The 17,949-nt window shown below is 47.2% G+C and overlaps 1 protein-coding gene across 2 annotated transcripts in view; it reads left to right on the plus strand.

Annotated features, from left to right (window-relative positions):
- The window catches only part of PIWIL2 (piwi like RNA-mediated gene silencing 2), a 1,947,029-nt gene that overhangs the window by 219,756 nt on the left and 1,709,324 nt on the right, over positions 1-17,949 (plus strand). For both annotated transcript variants that reach the window (XM_078666379.1, XM_078666380.1), the window contains 2 exons: positions 1,815-2,010; positions 2,320-2,416. In XM_078666379.1, the coding sequence (XP_078522505.1) occupies positions 1,822-2,010; positions 2,320-2,416 (286 nt within the window). In that variant the 5' untranslated portion in view covers positions 1,815-1,821. The remainder of the gene's footprint in view (positions 1-1,814; positions 2,011-2,319; positions 2,417-17,949) is intronic.

Here is a 17,949-nt window from a genome sequence, read left to right on the forward strand (position 1 = left end):
AAGCGGTCACTTTAACTAATTGAGGGCATACTGAAAAGTTCGGTAGTTCTGTAAAGGCTCCATGGATAGACAACAAACAGCAGATTAGTCGTGTCTCGCGCTGTAGTGACACTAATGCGTTTCCTTCTCGTATCTACAGCTGTGGAGGGACACTAACTTCCACAGAGTCGAACACCAACAAAAGCTATAGCGTGATGCTTGCCTCGCCATGCTCCATGCAGTCTCACCTCCAGTCTTTGGCTCTCAACCCCGTCTCCAGTGCAGCATGCTTGGTTCCGTCGCCTCCGGTAAACACAGCGGGTAAATGCAGGTGAGAGCAGCCGCTCGCCGGGTCCGCAGGTCTGCTCGAAAAATGTGCAGAGTTTTCTTTTGGTCTTTTTTCCGCTCCCCCTCCGGCGGGCTCCGTCACCAATGCAGCAGCCGCAGCAAGATACCGGGTTCGCTTAGGTGATCAGACCCAGGTGCCGAAAAACCGAAAGCTGAGAAGCCGAAGAGCCGCTGCTGCTGCTGCCCGGGTCTTACTCTCTCATCCCCTCGCATACAGCCGGTGCCTCGCCAGGCATCACTGCACCATAGAGAACTCTACGGTCAATGCGCTTCCATTAATACGAGGAGCGTGGTCGTAGTAAACCACAGTAGAGCATACGGCTGTACTCCAAGGCGGGTCACAGAGACCTGAGAGCGTTGTTACGGCGTCCTATCACTCAGGCGCCATCTTGCCTCCTGTTCATTTGATTTTTCATTGTCGACGCATGGTGGGTACACAACGAAAAAATCATTATCGATTTCCACCAGCTGGACCTCCACCTGAATGAAGATGAAGAGGTTATATTTATTTTCTGCCCTTAGTCTAGGGTCCAGATTTCAACAGTCTACATCCAAATCCAAGGGAATCTTTTAAATTCCCAACATGTTTTTTTGGGGGGCAGGGAAGAGGAGTAGTTTGCAGGTTTGGCCTGGATATCTTTTGTGGAAAATTATGAAGGCTTCTTCATGAAGAGTCCCACATGTAAAAAGTTCAATGAAAAAGGACTTAAAGCCAGTATTTCTAACGTTGCGTACTAACACATGAAAAGAAAGGCATAAATAAATGCTGTTTGCTTCGATTACCGCATTACGATAAAATGGATGTGCTTTGCCAGTGCTTGTTACGCAGGCATAATTTTAAATTTATTTTATGTAATATGATTCGACACATTGTATGTATTGTAATTTGACGTCTCTAATTGCATTGCAAAGTTTTTTATATTCAAATAAACATATAGCCAACCAGTAGTTCATTCATCAGTGGGAGGTCTACACTGCACGCAGTAAAAAAGTAAGATTGCTTACATTTAAAAAAATGAAATGCTTCACATATGTTTCACATATTTATTAAAATATTTAGGTGAAAAATATTGTTTTAATTGGTCCATGGTATTAGAAGCACTTAGAGGCAGAACAGTACACTAAGTAGCATGACTGTGTGATAAATATTCCTCAAGGTTGAGCCAAATTTTATTGACATTATCTCCAAGCAATGGCAGAAAGGTACTAAAGCATAGCCTCATATTTGTGACTATTCCAAGGTTGTTCTTCCTGGCCTAAAAAGGGTTTCGAGCCATGGACTGGAAACCCTTAGTAGTCAGTGTTAATCCTATCCCTCTTTTATTGGAATTTGACTTTTTTTCTTCCAAACAAATAGAAGATATGAATTTAAAGCTCAATGAATGGACATTTTGATTATTTCTAAAGTTTGTGATAATGTCAAACCTGACTGCTGCGATCTTGTAATTCAAGATAATTCTGACTGAAAAATGTTGTTTCTTTGACAGCATTAATATGGATCCTTCAAGACCCCCATTCAGGGGTGCTGCTTTTCGCATGCCCTTCATGGGGCGCATGCCTTCACCTATTCAACAAGACCCTAAAGCAGATGCAATGTCTTTTGGGAGAGCAATCCCGCTGTCGCGTGGCCCGCCTTTGGAAATGGCACGAGGAGCTTGTGCACCAGAGGCGCAAGCGAAGCAGGTAATCACTTGAGAGAGAGTCGTAGGTATAGACTTAACCATTGCACCATCAAGCACAAGACAAGTACTGAAGTGAGAAGCAATGGATGTCATGGTGGTTTGATAGATGGGAGGTGCAGAGGAATAAAATGCTAATGTTGTGAGTACTGCTGACTGCTTGACTTGTGAGTTGACATTTGGGTCCAAATCCAGGGTCTATGGGGAAAGGAAAAAAAGCTGAAACAGAAAAGCTGCCAATTTAATTTGACTGACACGACTCGCTAATGAACTGCTTCCTGAGTACTAATGCTAATTTTCTGTGTTTTTGAAGGTGCATCCTTCTATGGCAGAGGTCCTGCCCTCCATGTTCCAGAGCTTAGGGTTTGAGGCCCAGTCAAAGCCTGCTGGTGGGTTAGCGTTTCCTCGTGGTAAGTTTGAAAGACTAGCAGGTACAGTTCTTCAAACATCAGTTGTGCTTGTGCCTCGTTTTTTCTTCTGTTTCTGCGGATTCCATCTTTTTGACAAATAATCTTTCGTTGAGATTTATATTTGAAGATTTGCTTAGAAAAATACAATCTTAAAACGCACAAAATTAAGTTGATTAATCAATTTGCAATTTTTCTAACGCAACTTTGGAGTGTATTCTGTATAGTTGGAACTAAGTGGTATATTCTTGTGAGAATTTCTCCAGACCTTTTATAAAACCTTTGAATAAAAGATAAAATTGTGCTATCCGGAAATAAGTTTTATCATGGCTTCATGCCTTGGAAAAAAAACCTACACCAAAATTAATGAATTGGTATTGAATATAAATTGAATTTATCTAATTTTTCCATTTACGAACATAGACAATCTGCCTTTTTCATCGCCATCTTATTTCTTCAGTTTCCAATTTGCATCTGCCTTCTTTTTTTTACATTTATCCACTGCCTTACTCTTCGGTTTACCTTTCTTGATTTCCGTTTATCATTTCCTACATAGTCCTTTAGCCCTGCTCCAGAAGATTGTTTCTATTGCCTATTCCAAAGAGCACTGTCAATATTTTGATTATTTTTACTAAATGCACAAACACACCTGGTGAGCTTTGCTTGATCTGCGCCGCCTTCGTTCTTCTCTGTAAATGAGCCAGTTCTCATATGGCCACAGACTGCCTAAAAACCCCACCCTTCCTTTATCAAACATTATTAACGTGACATGAGAGGGATTTCTTTGGAAGCGGGGGTCGTACAACCCCCGGCCGTATTTATTAAACATACAAATAAACAAAATTGAAATAAACAATATTTACATGATTACACAGAAAACTTTCCATGACATTGATTACAATTGATAAATACAGATATCAGATGGATAACCTTAACATAATTCTAGTACAAGGTATTTCCTATCCAAATCTAACATATTAACTTTTTTTTAAGTTTGATTTTATTGAGAGAATAAAAGATTAAAGAGGCAGGCAAGAAAAAACTGTAATATGGGTATGGCAATGATATACATCATAAAGAAAAAGAAACAATTGTAAATACAAAATGTACAAGGAGGCAAAGTTAAACATTGCAAGTAAAATCAGCGAACATAATAAATCTCAGAGCAAAGTAAGTAATCAAAATATGACAAAACCTGATAGAATAATCATTAAAGCAAAAATATTAGGGACAGAGGCAATGGAGGAAAGATCAAGGTGGTTTACGTACTTCAACTGAGTCAGGGTCTGGAGAGTTGACTGTGGGAGCAGACGATGAAAGGTATTCCACTAAAGGGAGCCAAAGCAGGTCTCTTTTAATTGCCAGGGATATGGGAGAAACAAAATTGGTATCTAGTCTATGGTGAAAGCAAACTGCATTCCACCAAGAACGGTATGAGACATTTTCGGCCTGTTTCCAATTAGAGGTAATAGTGTGAAATGCAACAGCTAGCAGGAGGTCAATTAATAAATGGTGATATTGAGATTGGGGAAGCTCAGGAGAAAGAGAACCTAGGAAGGAGTGAAAAGGGGAGAAAATGATCTTTCGGATTTGAGCCCACACTAAAGTCCAAAATTGGGAGATAGGAGGGCATTCAAATAACATGTGTTTTAAGTCTGCAGAGGGGCAGGGGCATGACCAACAACTAGGGGAAGTTTCGGATGAGAATTTTGATAGGGCAAGTGGCGTAAATAAAATTCTATTGTAAATAAAATAAAGAGTTTGGGTAGTAAGAGCAGCTCTAGAGGCTTTATGAAGTTTAATCCAAATTTTATCCCAAAGAAGAGTCGGCCAATCTTGAGAGAAATCGGATTCCCAGGTAAGCTCAAGTTTAGTTTTTGGCGTATCAGTGAGAGACCGAAAAGAGTTATAAAGGGAGGATGCAGAAGGAGAAGATTCCAATATTAAAGAAGTGGATCTATGATTTAATGGGATGATATCAGAAAGTGGTAGCGATTGGAGATATCGAGTGAGGACTGGATGCAATACGTTGTATTGTGAACGAGCACTGGAGGGCAAAGAGAATTTGGATTGAAGATCTGAAAAGGAAATAATAGTGCCATGAGAAAGAAGTTGAGATATCCAACTTAATCCACGAGAATGCCAGGCCTTCCAGTAAGGGGGTACGGTTGCGGATTTTGAGCTGGGTATTGTACCAGAGAGGTTGTTCAGTAATTGAAAGGTGGGAAGGATAGGATGAAGATAGGAAAGGAGAGAGGAGCTTATGAGAGTGAGAAATAATAGGATTACAAAGACTGCACGTGAAAGAGAGAAATTCACGAAAATTGAAAGGAGAGATGAACCAAATGGGAGGACGAAAAGGAAAAGCAGATGATGGCCAATGAGCTGATTGTTTCAGAGAGAAAGCACGATTATAAGCTCTGAAATCTGGAAAACAGACACCGGCCTGAGATTTATCTGTCCGTAAGGAAGCAATAGCAATTTGAGAACGTTTGCCGTTCCATACAAATTTTAATAATAAAGAGTCAATTCTTTTAAAATAGAAATCTGGTATTCGTATTGGAATCATAGAGAGAGTATATAGGAAGATAGGAGAAAGCATCATTTTTATAGAGTTAAGACGACCCCACCAGGACAAGAAGAGCGGGTTCCAACGGGTGATGGACACATCCATCTTCTTGAAAATATAATCAAAGTTTATTTTAAGAGTGTCAGTTAAGAGAGGAGCAAACCAAACGCCTAAATATTTATTTTTATTGGGCTGCCAGGAAAAACCAGATTGGGAGAAAAGATGCTTCTGACAGATAGTATTCAGAGGAATAACATATTAACCTTAATCATACAGTAATTACTTTTCTGCGTATCCTATTTGGGCCTACGACAAGGTCACTAACTGGTGTCAGATCCTTATCAATTAACCACGCCCTCCTGTCGGAGTGCGCATGCTCAGAGAGCCCGTTTTCCATGAGGTTACCCCCCCCCCGATTACCCCCGTACGCTCTATTAACTCCATTAAAGGGGGGCCCTTGCATCTCTTCGCCGTTTTCTGGCGTCATTGTGCACGTGCGGGGTGGCCAACCAGCCTAGAGAAAGCGTGACTCCCTCCTCCCCCGCACCCATCTAACCAACAGGCTGTAACTGCCCCCGGAGTTCTAGGAGAGACCACTTGTCCCTCCCCTTGGGCGACCCCATTCAAGAATGGCGCGGCCCTCTAAGGACCTTAAATTTACTGCTCACCAATCATGACCTTACCGCCACAGGCCAGCGTAGTTGACCGACTATCTGGACCCCCCCCCACCCTCCTACACTGAAAGGTCATGCCCTGTCCTTCAAACTCACTAGCCAGGCCATTATATTTTCTAACAGGATTTCATTCCCTACCCTAGTCAGGTGGACCCAGTCCTTTAAGAAACACAGCTCCCCCTGATACACCCGTGTGCGATCGTCTGTAGCTGAGGAGACCTGAACAATTTCCCTATTTTATTGTTGAACCTCCTTGCCGAGTGATTCAACGCTTTTACAGAAACTTCCCCCCTCCATTTAAATCTGGGTACCATCTGAGACCATACAATGGTGCAGCCCTGACATGTCTTAGCTAGCCACCCCACTTCTGAGATTGTCTTCCATCAAGCCTCTTCTACCCAGATTTACCAGATCGTTCCCACCCAAGTGTAGGATAACTATGCTGGGTGGAGCCCCATGTTTACCCAAAAGATCTGTAACGAAACGCCTGAACTGACTAAGGCAGAGACACCCTTTTCCATGGAATGATACTCTAAAACCGGCCTGCTCAACTCTGTGTCTGTAATTTCCTGAAAGAAAAACTGTATTCAAATGTTTTACATATGAATGACCAATGACCCAAACATCATGTGATCCTGCTTCCTGCTTCCTGTGGATGTGCCCGTCCTTGTATTGTATCTTGCTGCTGGTGCGCCGACGCCAGTTTCCCCCTGCGTGACAGGTTTGAGAAACTGAAATGTAAGCAGAGATGGAACATGCATCAGTACCAGTGAGGAATGCCACACTCACAGCATGTGTAGCTGCACATAGCACTTATAACAATTGGAGGACCACCTCACAATCTTTTTTACACTGTTGCTGTGCTAGCCTCTAGCTGTTGCTTCTGTGGCCGCCCCTATTCTGAACGAGTGTGTCCCAAAGCTCTTAGGATCCAAACCTGCCCTATTTATTGCCATGTCTATGACCCTCTTAAACTGGACCCTGGTGAGCGGGGTCCCATCTGCATGTATTAGTAGCGCTCCCCCCATTGCACTATTCCTCTGTCTTAGGAATGTCTCCAGCTGAGTCACCGGGCAGCAAGGATTATCACGTGCGCGGTGGAGTACTGTCCTTTCGCCACTGTTTTGGATTTTGCAACCGATATTAGTTAAGTGTCGTCCTGTACTTTTGCATGTTCAAGCTGCAGCCCTCCTTGTACATCCTGTTTATTATGCGCCACCAACTCCCCTATCCTAAAGGCTCCATAAAAGGCCAATGAATAGCAACGCCTCCCCTGTCGAGCTGCAAATGCCATCAAGGGCTGCTAATAGTAATGTCAGTAGTTCTATCCCGATTGGGCGTCTTGTGTCTGGTGCTGACCCCTGGAGGCGTCGCCAACCCTTTAGTGCCTTTCTAACAATGAAACTATTAGTAGGATCCCTGCTGCCCTTGATTTGTGCAAAGAAAGAGATTGCTGCCACGTGTTGCCTGGCTGTCTCCGCAGAGCGCCCTTCCTTATTCACAGTATCTAAATACCGCAGGAATTCCCCTGTCTTATGCCACCTTTCTACCCAATCCTGCCCTCAAAAAGCGCAGTAAGCCCAAAATGCCCCTTCATAAGCTTTCCTGGTCTTGGGAGCTAGGCTAGCTGCCACGAGGTTCTGTAGCTGGGGCACCAATCTGCCAAAGTACTTCCGGGAAGAGTGTTGGTGTTGCCTCCACAGAGGGTAGGTGTTCCCTGAAAACCTGCATCTTGAAGCGAGAGAGTGTGTCATCAGCATTATTCAAGACCCCCGGGATATGTTTAGCCTTAAACTGTATGTTCAGTTTCATACATAACAACACTATTTCGTTAAACAGGCGGAGGATCATTTTACACCGTGCTGCCTGTTGGTTGATGCATTCTACTACCGTCATGTTGTCTTTACTCATGATGAGGCCAAACAGTGAGTGCCACCCAGATGGGAAAGAGTTCCAGGAAATCAATGTTGGCTGTCACACCATTCTCCACCCACCATGTCGGCCAATGTTGTGCCACCCATTCATTCCCAAGTATGGCATCAAATCCCACACTGCCCGCAGCGTCAGTCCATAAACCTAACTCCGCAGAAGTAGTGGGAGGACCAGGCCACACCACCCTGCTGTTGAAACCCTCCAGAAATGCCATCCAAATACCCATGTCCTGGCTAACCTCAGACGTCAGTCTTTTGTGATGGTGTTTTTCTTGGAGACCTGTCATGACCTGTAAGATGGAGCAAGAGAATGGTCGTGCCATAGGTATGACTCTTAGTGCAAAATTCAACTGACCCACTGTCTGTTGTAGCTGATGTAAGGTTACTTTATCTTTTGCCAGGCATTGTTGTAGTGCTGTCTTACATTGCGCAATTGTTTCCCTAGGTAACCGGAAACACCCCTGTTCTGAGTCGAATTCAATGGGCAGAAATTCCATTGTGGGCGCTGGGCCCACCGTCTTCCCTGGCGCCAGGGGAACCCCGAAGGCATGCATGAGCACGCAAAATTCCTGCAATGCCCAAGCACACTCCCGGTAGCCCGCCGACCCCAGAAAAAGAAAATCATCAAGATAATGCATGACATATTGATGCCCCTTCGCCTGTCTTAAAACCCATTCCAAAAATGAACTGAATTTTTCAAAGTAAGCGCAGGAAACTGAGCATCCCATGAACATGCACATATCCATGTAGAATTTGTCCTGAAATTTAAAACCCAAAAGGCGGTAATCAAGAGGATGGACCAGCAGCAAACGGAAGGCAGACTCAATATCTGATTTCGCTAGCAATGCCCCGGGGCCCAGACCCCTTAGCATATCCACTGCCTGGTCAAAGGAAACATATTTAACACTACAGATTTCCTCATTGATGGCGTCATTCAATGAATTGCCTCTAGGGGCTGACAGATTATGAATCAACCTGAACTCCCCCTCCTCCTTCTTGGGGACCACTCCAAGGGGTGAGCAAACAAAATTGTGTTCAGGGATGTGATCAAAAGGACCAGCTATTCTGCCCAAGCGTAATTCTTTTGCAATCTTTGTTGCTGCCACCCCAGGATTGGTCCTTACAGAAAGCTGATTTTTGCAATCTGGTGTCCCTATGTAATCAAATGCAGGAATCCTAAAGCCATACAGAAAACCTTCTTGTAAGGTCCTAGCCATTGCATGATCTGGGTACTTGTTTAACCAAGGAGGCATAGCCATAGCGTCAATGGGTGAGTGTGTCACAAGTTGTGTCCTCTCCTCACTCCTGTTTCTTCTTTCCCCTATATCCTGATTTTTTGAGGCATTTTGATTCTGGGTGAGATGGGTTAGCGCAGATAGAGCATGCGTTGCTGAACTTACAGGTGCCCTGGGCCCTGGTGCATGTCCGGCTATTAAAATCCCAAAATATCCCCCCCCCCCCTCCCCGGAATAGGGGCAGTGCCCGTGGTTCAGGGTTGCCGAAAGGGCTGAGAAGCTTTGAATGTGTGACCCCTGTTTAAATTTTGCATTGTGTTACTGATCCAACCATGCGATCGTGGCGACTCGGTCCCAGGAAAGTGATGGGTCAGATGCCCTAGCCTTCCTGAAATTCTTGTCATATTCCTTCCACCCTATGCCCCCATATTTGTCATGAGACACTGCGCCATTCACTAGGAAGCATCCAATCTTTCTGTTTCCTTGAATAGTCCTATTTCCCTTTCGTCCACGAGTAGAGAAAACATATTAACGTAAGCACCAGACCATACCAATTCTTTCATTTCCCGTGTTACATGCCTGGCAAATGTTCTCTTCTTGTGTGTGACTCGCCCCCGCCCAGTAATGGCAATGTCACTTCTTTACCTATTGCAACCACTCCAGATGTCTCAGTCAGCTTGTCCTTCCCATGGCTGCTCACTAGCACATCTTTGTTGTTTTCTGCTAAAGGAACCCCCCCTGTTGGTTGCAGAAGGAGTGAGTACCTGGCCCCTCGGTTGGCGTTCCGCCTGGTGTTGCAATAATCTTTGCCACCATCTTTTTTGCCTCAGCCAGGGGGTCCTACCCTACCTCCTTTGCCCCCACAGAAGTTGGCAACATCCCTACCCTCCCTAACCAAGGGAGAACTGACGCTATCTGTGCCACTAATTCCTGTGGGACCTGATTGATGTCTGTTGGGACACCACCCCGACAGGGACCGTTGAGACAGGTGTTGGCGACCACTGAAACAGGACTGGAATATGCGTGAGGACCACTGGGATAGGTGTCTGGGCCACTGGGACGGGTGCGGGGACCAATGGGGTATGTGTGGGGACCACTGGGATAGCTGTGGGGGCCACCGGGTCCGGTATGCAAGGTACCCCAGTCGGACCCCCGCCCGTAGGAACCTCACCCGATAGACTGGGCCTATCCCCGCTACCCCCCTCCCCCCCCAGATGAGTGACTGGCACCGGGGCTCTTTCTTGGGTCTTCTCCTTCTTGGGCCTAGCCCGCCTGGGGAGTGGATCCAATTCACCCCTGGGTTTTGGTGGCACCATGGTTCGCTTAAGTCTCCCAACCGCTTCACTCTGCCCTTCAACTCTTTCTCTGAGTCCTGCCAGGATCTGCCCTAGTTTCTCAACCTTTCCCCATCTCCTATCCATAGTCGCATCATGGACTCCATCCTGTGTTCCATGCGGCAACGCTTTGACCTACGATTACTGCCCATAGCAAATGAGCCCCAATTGGAGGATCCCTTATAAATGGCAACAATAACACCCCAAACACAATGTTATCTATACCTCAATGCTTTCTCTCACTGAGAGGCTCTCCACAATATTTGCCTGGCCTGGAAACCTGTCCAGGTCCTTACCTGTGCGCTTTTGGAGGTACACAAAACGGCCGTAAGCACCACGCAACTGGAGCCAAGCCACACCAGCTAACCTGGGTGTTGGGCGAGTAATCTCAAGCCCGTGCGGCCCACAGAAGCAGTGAAATGCAGGCATGTCTGTGACCTCTGTGGTGATGTTCTTGTGCCACCTCCGATGCGCCGGTGAGGGTGAGTCTTTCTGAACCTGGCTTCTGTAATTATGACAAATAGAATGTTATATATCTTGAAATCTCATCAAAAATAAAATTGCCTTTTAAAATACCTCCACACAGTATAGCTTAGGTCCGTGATGCAGGTGTAATGGGACAAGTTAGGAGAGATAGCAAACAAACATCAAATAACTGAACTCTAATGGGTGCAAAAATAGATAGTCCACAATATAATATTTTAGAAGAATATATCTTTATTCTATTTTATTAGGATATTTTTAATTCTTTACCATTTATAAAAGTGGCAGATGCATTTGGTCACATTATTTACAATTATTATTTACATATACATTTTTCTAAACAAAAAAGGCAGATATGTATGATGATGGCTAGCGGCAGAATAGAGACTACGCGCGTTTCGGCACTGCTGCCTTCATCAGGACACCGTCTTTTAGCATCATTTTTATTTCAAAAGCAATCGTTTGGATGAGATAAACAGGAAGGCGGTCGAAAATCTCATATGTTGATTGACAGTATAGTTGAACATCCAATAATAATCTATTATTCACTTGATTTTGGATATTTCACCAGTTCCGTGTTTAGGTTTAAAATAGACTTCAAATTATCATGAGCGGATTAGTATATAAGGTCGCATGCGGTCAATCTGTTGATACAAGTTGATTTATCTGTACCAGCGTGTTTAGTGCTTATCGTCGGTTGATAAATCTTCTATATTTGCTCGGGGACGCCTGACGATATTATCGTATTACGCCAGCAACGTATATGTCATGATATATGCCGCGTTTCCGCAGAGCTGAGCAGTCTAATGGCGGGCAGTGAAGGACTGGACTATTTAAGGCCCAGCGGTGCCAGGGGACAACACCTGAAACCTTCGTGGGTTACCTGTTCTGGCGCACAAATGACAGAGACACGGGACACTTCCTTCGGCGTCAAAGATCAGCGTTTATTACTGCAGGGAGGTAAAAGTCACAAGAAGTACAACAGAGTGTAGGTTCTGTGAGTCTGCTTCGAATTGCAAATGTGGATCGCTCCTTTTATACACATTTTAGTCATTGCACAACATACGAACAAAAGGTTACAACTCAGTTCCCACAATAAACTTCAAAAGGACTTCTTGAAACCCGGAACATAATTACAGTAACATTGCCGGTTCCCAACTGTAAAAGCACATCTTCTCACCGTTAGGCCCATTCCACGCTAGTTGTAAACGAACGAAAGAAAGAGACAAGAACAGCTGCCAAGAAGACAGACAACAGTAGAGAAAAGAGTGTGAGGGTAATATCGGAAGCATGATCACAGGATCAAAGGATTCGATCCTAGCACATGCACGGCTGAAACAATAGACCGGCACGGCAAGATTACCCTCGAGCGGAGCCATCTGCCTTTGCAGTGTCATTCCCCTGGTCATAAAAGACGCATGAAAGGAATATGCGTCTTCCGTAAGGCTTGGGAACTAAGGGTCATGACGCGGTCAGTTGCCTGCTAGCTAACTACGTGAGGGCAAGAAACAAAATGGATGCCGTATCTAAAATGGAACCCGAGGGTTCAGATGAAGAAACGCGTAAATAAGGCGAACCCTTCCAAATAGTGTAGCGAAAACGCGTACACTTACTAAACTCGTCATTTACGGTTCATAGATACCAAACTTGCCCATATTCGATCATGCCCAAAACATCATAACGATTCTCACGGAACCTCAGCAGCTATCGTTTCGTGTGTGTCTAGCTTGCTCCGCGTATATTAAGCTCCGCGTATATTAAGCTCCAAAACCGCCAAGGGTGTAATGGGACAAGGCTCACTTAGCCCCTAAAATACCCCCTTAAAAGGAACTTGGATGCAGACCAGATCTCTCAATTTGTTCTGCTGGCAGCAAGTGCACACGAGCTCCCCACCGTCTGTTTAAAATCGAGCCAATTCAGATACTGTCCTGTTTATGGTAAAGCTGAACACCTGCTGCCCCAGGAATTTGCCCTTACCGAATATTCCTGGAAATATCACTTTACTATGATGTCTCCTACAATCCCCGACTACCGCGCGCCTCCCGCTCTCTAAATGGGGACGGGGACCTGATAATCCCTGCTTGCACCCAGAGCAGGATCGGAGCCCTTCCCGGCAAGATTTAAATACTGTCCACTACGGGGAAAGAACCAGCGACCATAGCGTTATTACCTCCACACTCCAATCAACTGAGCCAACAATCAGCTCACTGCGGCTGACACTATTCGCGGCACGACCAGGGAGACTCAACACAACGGGGAGCAGGACAAAGCTCCGCCACACGTAGCGCAATGTGGGCCTATCCCCCTCTCCCCCCCCTACCCCCGAGTACCTCAAAGAAGTGCCGCGTGCGCTTCTCGATACCCGGCAACTCCTTATCTCTCCCGACGGTGCATTGAGTGCAATGCGGTGAAGCTTCCTGACTCCGTGCTGACAATCACTGTGCCGCCCGAAATGCTGTCCACGCCGCGACCTGCAACAGGAGAGAGAACACAAAAGAAGGAGGCGCAGCAGATCTCCCCTGCAATGCAGTACAGCTTCCGAAGCCTCCAAATCCCGATGACACCGACCTCCGAGCCGCCAACCTGACAAGATAAAACAAGAAAAAGAATTACAGCCTCACTAGAGGCTGAAGAGGCAGGCCGTGGACTGCGGAGTCAAAGGGGCAGAGTCCCGCGCTCCCTGGCCTTTTAACCCCTTACATGCCAGGCCGGTTCTAACCGGCCTGTCTTTTGCTCCCTGGTGGCCCGGAAGTGATTCTATCACTTCCGGGTCACTGGGAGACCCGGGGTCCAATCAGCATTAAGGCGCGCCTGTCGCGTCATTGTAACGCAACAGGCTTGGCCCAACACAGAGAGAGGGTCGGGGCCGGTGCGCCCGCCATACTTGTGGCGGGGCCGATGCCGGCCCCTCTTTTCTCTTCTTTTTTCCTAGGTGATCTATTTCCAGACAATTATATTACCCCTCGGATATTAAGTTTATTTGCCCATTCAACACGTGGAATTCAGCATTACTTGCTCCTTGCACACTAGTTACGTGCTCTGAATAGTACTTGCCGCTCTCACACTGACATGCTAGCTCCTTCTCAGCATAGAGTCTTGCAGGCCATGCCTCTGCGACTCTCATCTTGCATCCCCAGTGCTTCCGACTTTCCTCAGTTCATGGTCCTGGCAAGTAGCGTCCTATTACTTATTGCTGGCCTCCCTTAACTGGTACTTTGCTACCATGTTTTTTAAACAGAGAAATGAAGCTTCAGCAAAAGTGATGGGAAAAGATTCTCCCATAGCTCCGCTGTAAAAACGAATATCATTTCCAAACCTCCAATAAAAAAAATCTATCGGCTAAATTTAAAAAAAAGAAAAACTTAGTCTCACAAAAAAATTGAGAATATGCTTGTTTTGTTCTTTTAGTGTAGTTTGGCAGTGCCGTTGCATACCTGAATTTTATCTTGATTAAATCTTTTTTAAAAGACTGACTCATTAAATGCAGCTCTTATTGTATCTGTTCCTTTTGGTATATTTCCCCCTTGTGGCGCTCCTTTGTCTACGATGGCCCGGCTGCACAGTTTCCCCTACCTCCGCACCACAGTTTCCCCTAGAAAAGCATCATGGCACCAAGCCTACTTCATCTCTCACACCCAACTCTTCACATAGAATCCCACAGTGGTAAGCCTTCAAAGTCCCATTTACTAGGGACTTCTAGCCGCAGATTCCTTACCTTAAAATATTCCTCAGGTGTCAGACTGGATCTGGACATTTTTTAGCTATCCCCTTATGCGTCGGTAGGTGGTGTAATTCGCCTCTACATGGCTTTGTTCGCGTTGTCTGCGCTAGAAGTAACGTGCTGTGTGCCTAAACATGCACGACCCCAATGACCTGACCTCATTTCCTTATCTTCCGTGCCATTAGTGTGGATCCGGATTAAGTCCTCCTCAGTCACTTTTTGACTGACTGCTTGTGATTCTTTTGTTGACGACTAAAGTGCCTTTTTAGAAGAAAAAAAAAATTATATATTTTTGGAGATGTCCTCGCAGAAATCCACCAGGCTCAGCCTTGTGGATCCTCTCTGCAATAGTTCTTGGTGACAGACCCCCACTTGGTGCGTTTCTCTGGTGCTTTGAGAGAGACTATGAGTCTGCATCATGTGCTGAATGCAGTACCATAAACCTGAAGGCCATCCACGAGTGGGCCATGAAGCTCTTTACCGTTCGCCATGGGACTCTGCGCCACTCCAGGTCCCATTTGGATGGGAGATTTTGGGACCGCTTCCAGAGTCACTTGTGTCGGTCCTTGTCACACTCCAAGACTTCATCGGGTATGTCCCATAAGAAGTCGTCCAAGGAGTCAAAGCTTTGTTTGACTTTTGTGCATCGTTCCCGTTCTTTGGACGGCACAGGGGAAAAATGCCACAAATCGCAAACTTACTTGCAGGTGGTTTCTGTGCAGTCAGCATCGGAAACCCGGGCTGCTCTGCTCCGAACCCCGCTAGAGCACTTTTTGATCCCACCGGTTGTGGAGGGTTTTCAACTAGGGTTCCGACGAATGGGTCCGCCCTTGGCATCAGTCGACCCCTTAGATTGACTTAGATTGATAGATCCAGATCGGCTGAGGCTGCTGTGGACCATTCCAGTGGTGATGTTCCCATTGCCGCCGACCTCATTGTGATGTGCGGCTCCGATACAGAGTCGGATTGGCGTCGGTCAGGCACACAGCTTTAATTGGAGATTTAACCCTATTTCACTTAAGGGCTTACTAAGGAACACCAATGGAGGGGTTCTGAGGATTCCTGTCCCTACACTGACCCCCTTGCAGAGACCCTAGCCTCCTCTCTCTTCTCACAGTGACTACCGAGAAAGGGGCTTTCTTTGCAATGGTGGTCTGGAGGGCGTCTGATGTCCTCAACCTGAAGCTGCCAAGGGTTGAAGACAAACCAAATGTGTTGACGGAGGTGCTTCAATGGAGGGTATCTCCATTTGAACACTTGCTAACCTTCATAGGAGCCCTTACTGAGGTCCTGCTTGGGGCCTGGGTCAAGCCCTGTACTTGCACCACTGTGCACCTGGCCATTGTTTGCGCCATCGCCCAACTGTCTCGCACCCAGCCTTCCTCTCCCAGCATCCCAGCACCCCACCCCCGAGAGCCTGATAGTCCATACCTCAACTTCCCAAATCAATGCAGGCGTGTTCCGTGCCACACCATAGGATAGGAAATCCAAGAGGCTACACACCTTCAGTAAGAGTTTTCTCTTCTGTCAACATGGCACTGTGGTTCATGACGACCAAGTGCTTATTGAGCCATTATTCCCAGTCTGGGTTCCGCAGCAACCACAGCACCAACACTGCCCTCATCGTCGCCACCAATGACATCAGGATCCTGCTAGACAACGGAGAAACAGCGGCCCTCATCCTTCTGGACCTGTCAGCCGCCTTCGACACAGTCTGCCACCGCACACTATGAACACGCCTCCACGACGCCAGGATCCAAGAAAAAGCCCTGGACTGGGCAACCTCCTTCCTCTCCGGCAGAACACAGAGCATCCGCCTTCTCCCCTTCCACTCTGAAGCCACCGAGATCATCTGCGGCGTATCCCAGGGCTCATCCCTCAGCCCAACGCTGTTCAACATCTACATGGCACCATTTGCCCACGTCTCCCGACTGCACGACCTCAACATCATCTCCTATGCCATCCAGCTGATCCACTCCCTCACCAAAGACCACCACGCTGCCAAAACCAACCTCCACGAAGGAATGAAGGCCGTCGCCGAATGGATGAGGAACAGCCAACTGAAGCTAAACTCGGACAAGACGGAGGTCCTCATCCTCGGATCCACCCCCTCGGCCTAGGACGACTCCTGGTGGCCGACCACACTGGGAGCAGCCCCAACACCCACCGACCACGCACGCAACCTAGGGGTCATCCTCGACTCCACCCTCTCCATGACTAAGCAGGTCAACGCCGTCTCTTCCTCCTGCTGCAACACCCTCTGCATGCTCCACAGGATCTACAAGTGGATCCCTACTGAAACGAGAAGAACGGTCACCCAGGCACTCGTCAGCAGCATATTGGACTACGGAAACACCCTCTATGCAGGAACCTCGGCCAAAATCCTGAAACGGCAGCAACGCACCCAGAATGCCTCTGCACGCCTGATCCTCGACATTCCTCACCGCAGCCTCCCCACCTGAGACCTGCACTGGCTCCCCGTCAACAAGAGAATAACCTTCAAGCTCCTCACCCACGCACACAAGGCACTCCACAAGACCGGACCAGATGTCTCCGCTTCCACACTCCCACCCGCCAGCTCCGCTCCGCCAACCTCGCTCTCGCCACAGTCCCCCGCATCCGAATAGCGACCTGCGGCGGCAGATCGTTCACCCTCCTAGCCGCCATGACCTGGAACACCCTCCCCACCCAAATACGGCAGAACCAAGACCTGCTGACCTTCAGAAGACTCCTCAAGACCTGGCCCTTCAAGCAGTAGCAGCATTCCCCACCCCCAGCGCCTTGAGACCCTCACAGGTAAGTAGTGCGCTTTACAAATGGACTGATTGATTGATTGATTGGTTAATTGATTCCTATTCTCTGTGGGATATGGTTGCGCAAGTGCTGCCTATGGTCCATGGGTGTGGCCCGGGCCATACTCCCTCCAAGCTACTGATGACAGGCAAGACGCAGCAAAGTTCCCAGCCATGTAAGTTTTAGATACAACCAACTCACTGGGGAGAGCCATTGTTTCTTTGTTGATGCTTCCACATCACAGCTAGTGGAGGAATATTGGCTTCTCGAGGGGGGTGGGCGGGGGGTGGGGGGGATGTCCTAGCGTCACTCATGGCAATGCCCTTCAAAGAAGCCCATGTCTTTGGAAACAAGGTGGATTTGGTCTTGGAAAGATTCACGGACAGTAGGGCCACTGCTAGGTTGTTGGGGCTCTCTGTGCTCCCACGACAGCCGCGTTCCACCTTGCGCCCTTCCGTGGCTACGATAAGGGCTAACAGCCGCGCTCTTCCCTCTATAGCCACGAAGGCCAGCAGGCCCTGTTTTTTCATGGACGCGGACGTGGCTTCCACAAACCTCGATGGACCCAAAGCCAGAGGTCCGCCTTTGGCCTTACCAGTGCAGCTTGGTTGTTCACCAAAGGGATGGCAGTGGTTGCACAACATCTGTGGAGGTCAGGGGTTTCAGTCTTCCCCCTACCTTGATAATTGGCTTTTGAAGGCGGGCTCTCCCAGTTGGCCACCACCTCCCGACTACAGGGATGTCCTGCATAGCTGGAATTCACTATCAATATGCCAAAGTCACATCTGACTCCCTC

This window comes from Lissotriton helveticus, chromosome 11 (genome assembly GCF_964261635.1).
Source record: "Lissotriton helveticus chromosome 11, aLisHel1.1, whole genome shotgun sequence".
NCBI classification, from domain to species: Eukaryota; Metazoa; Chordata; class Amphibia; order Caudata; family Salamandridae; genus Lissotriton; species Lissotriton helveticus.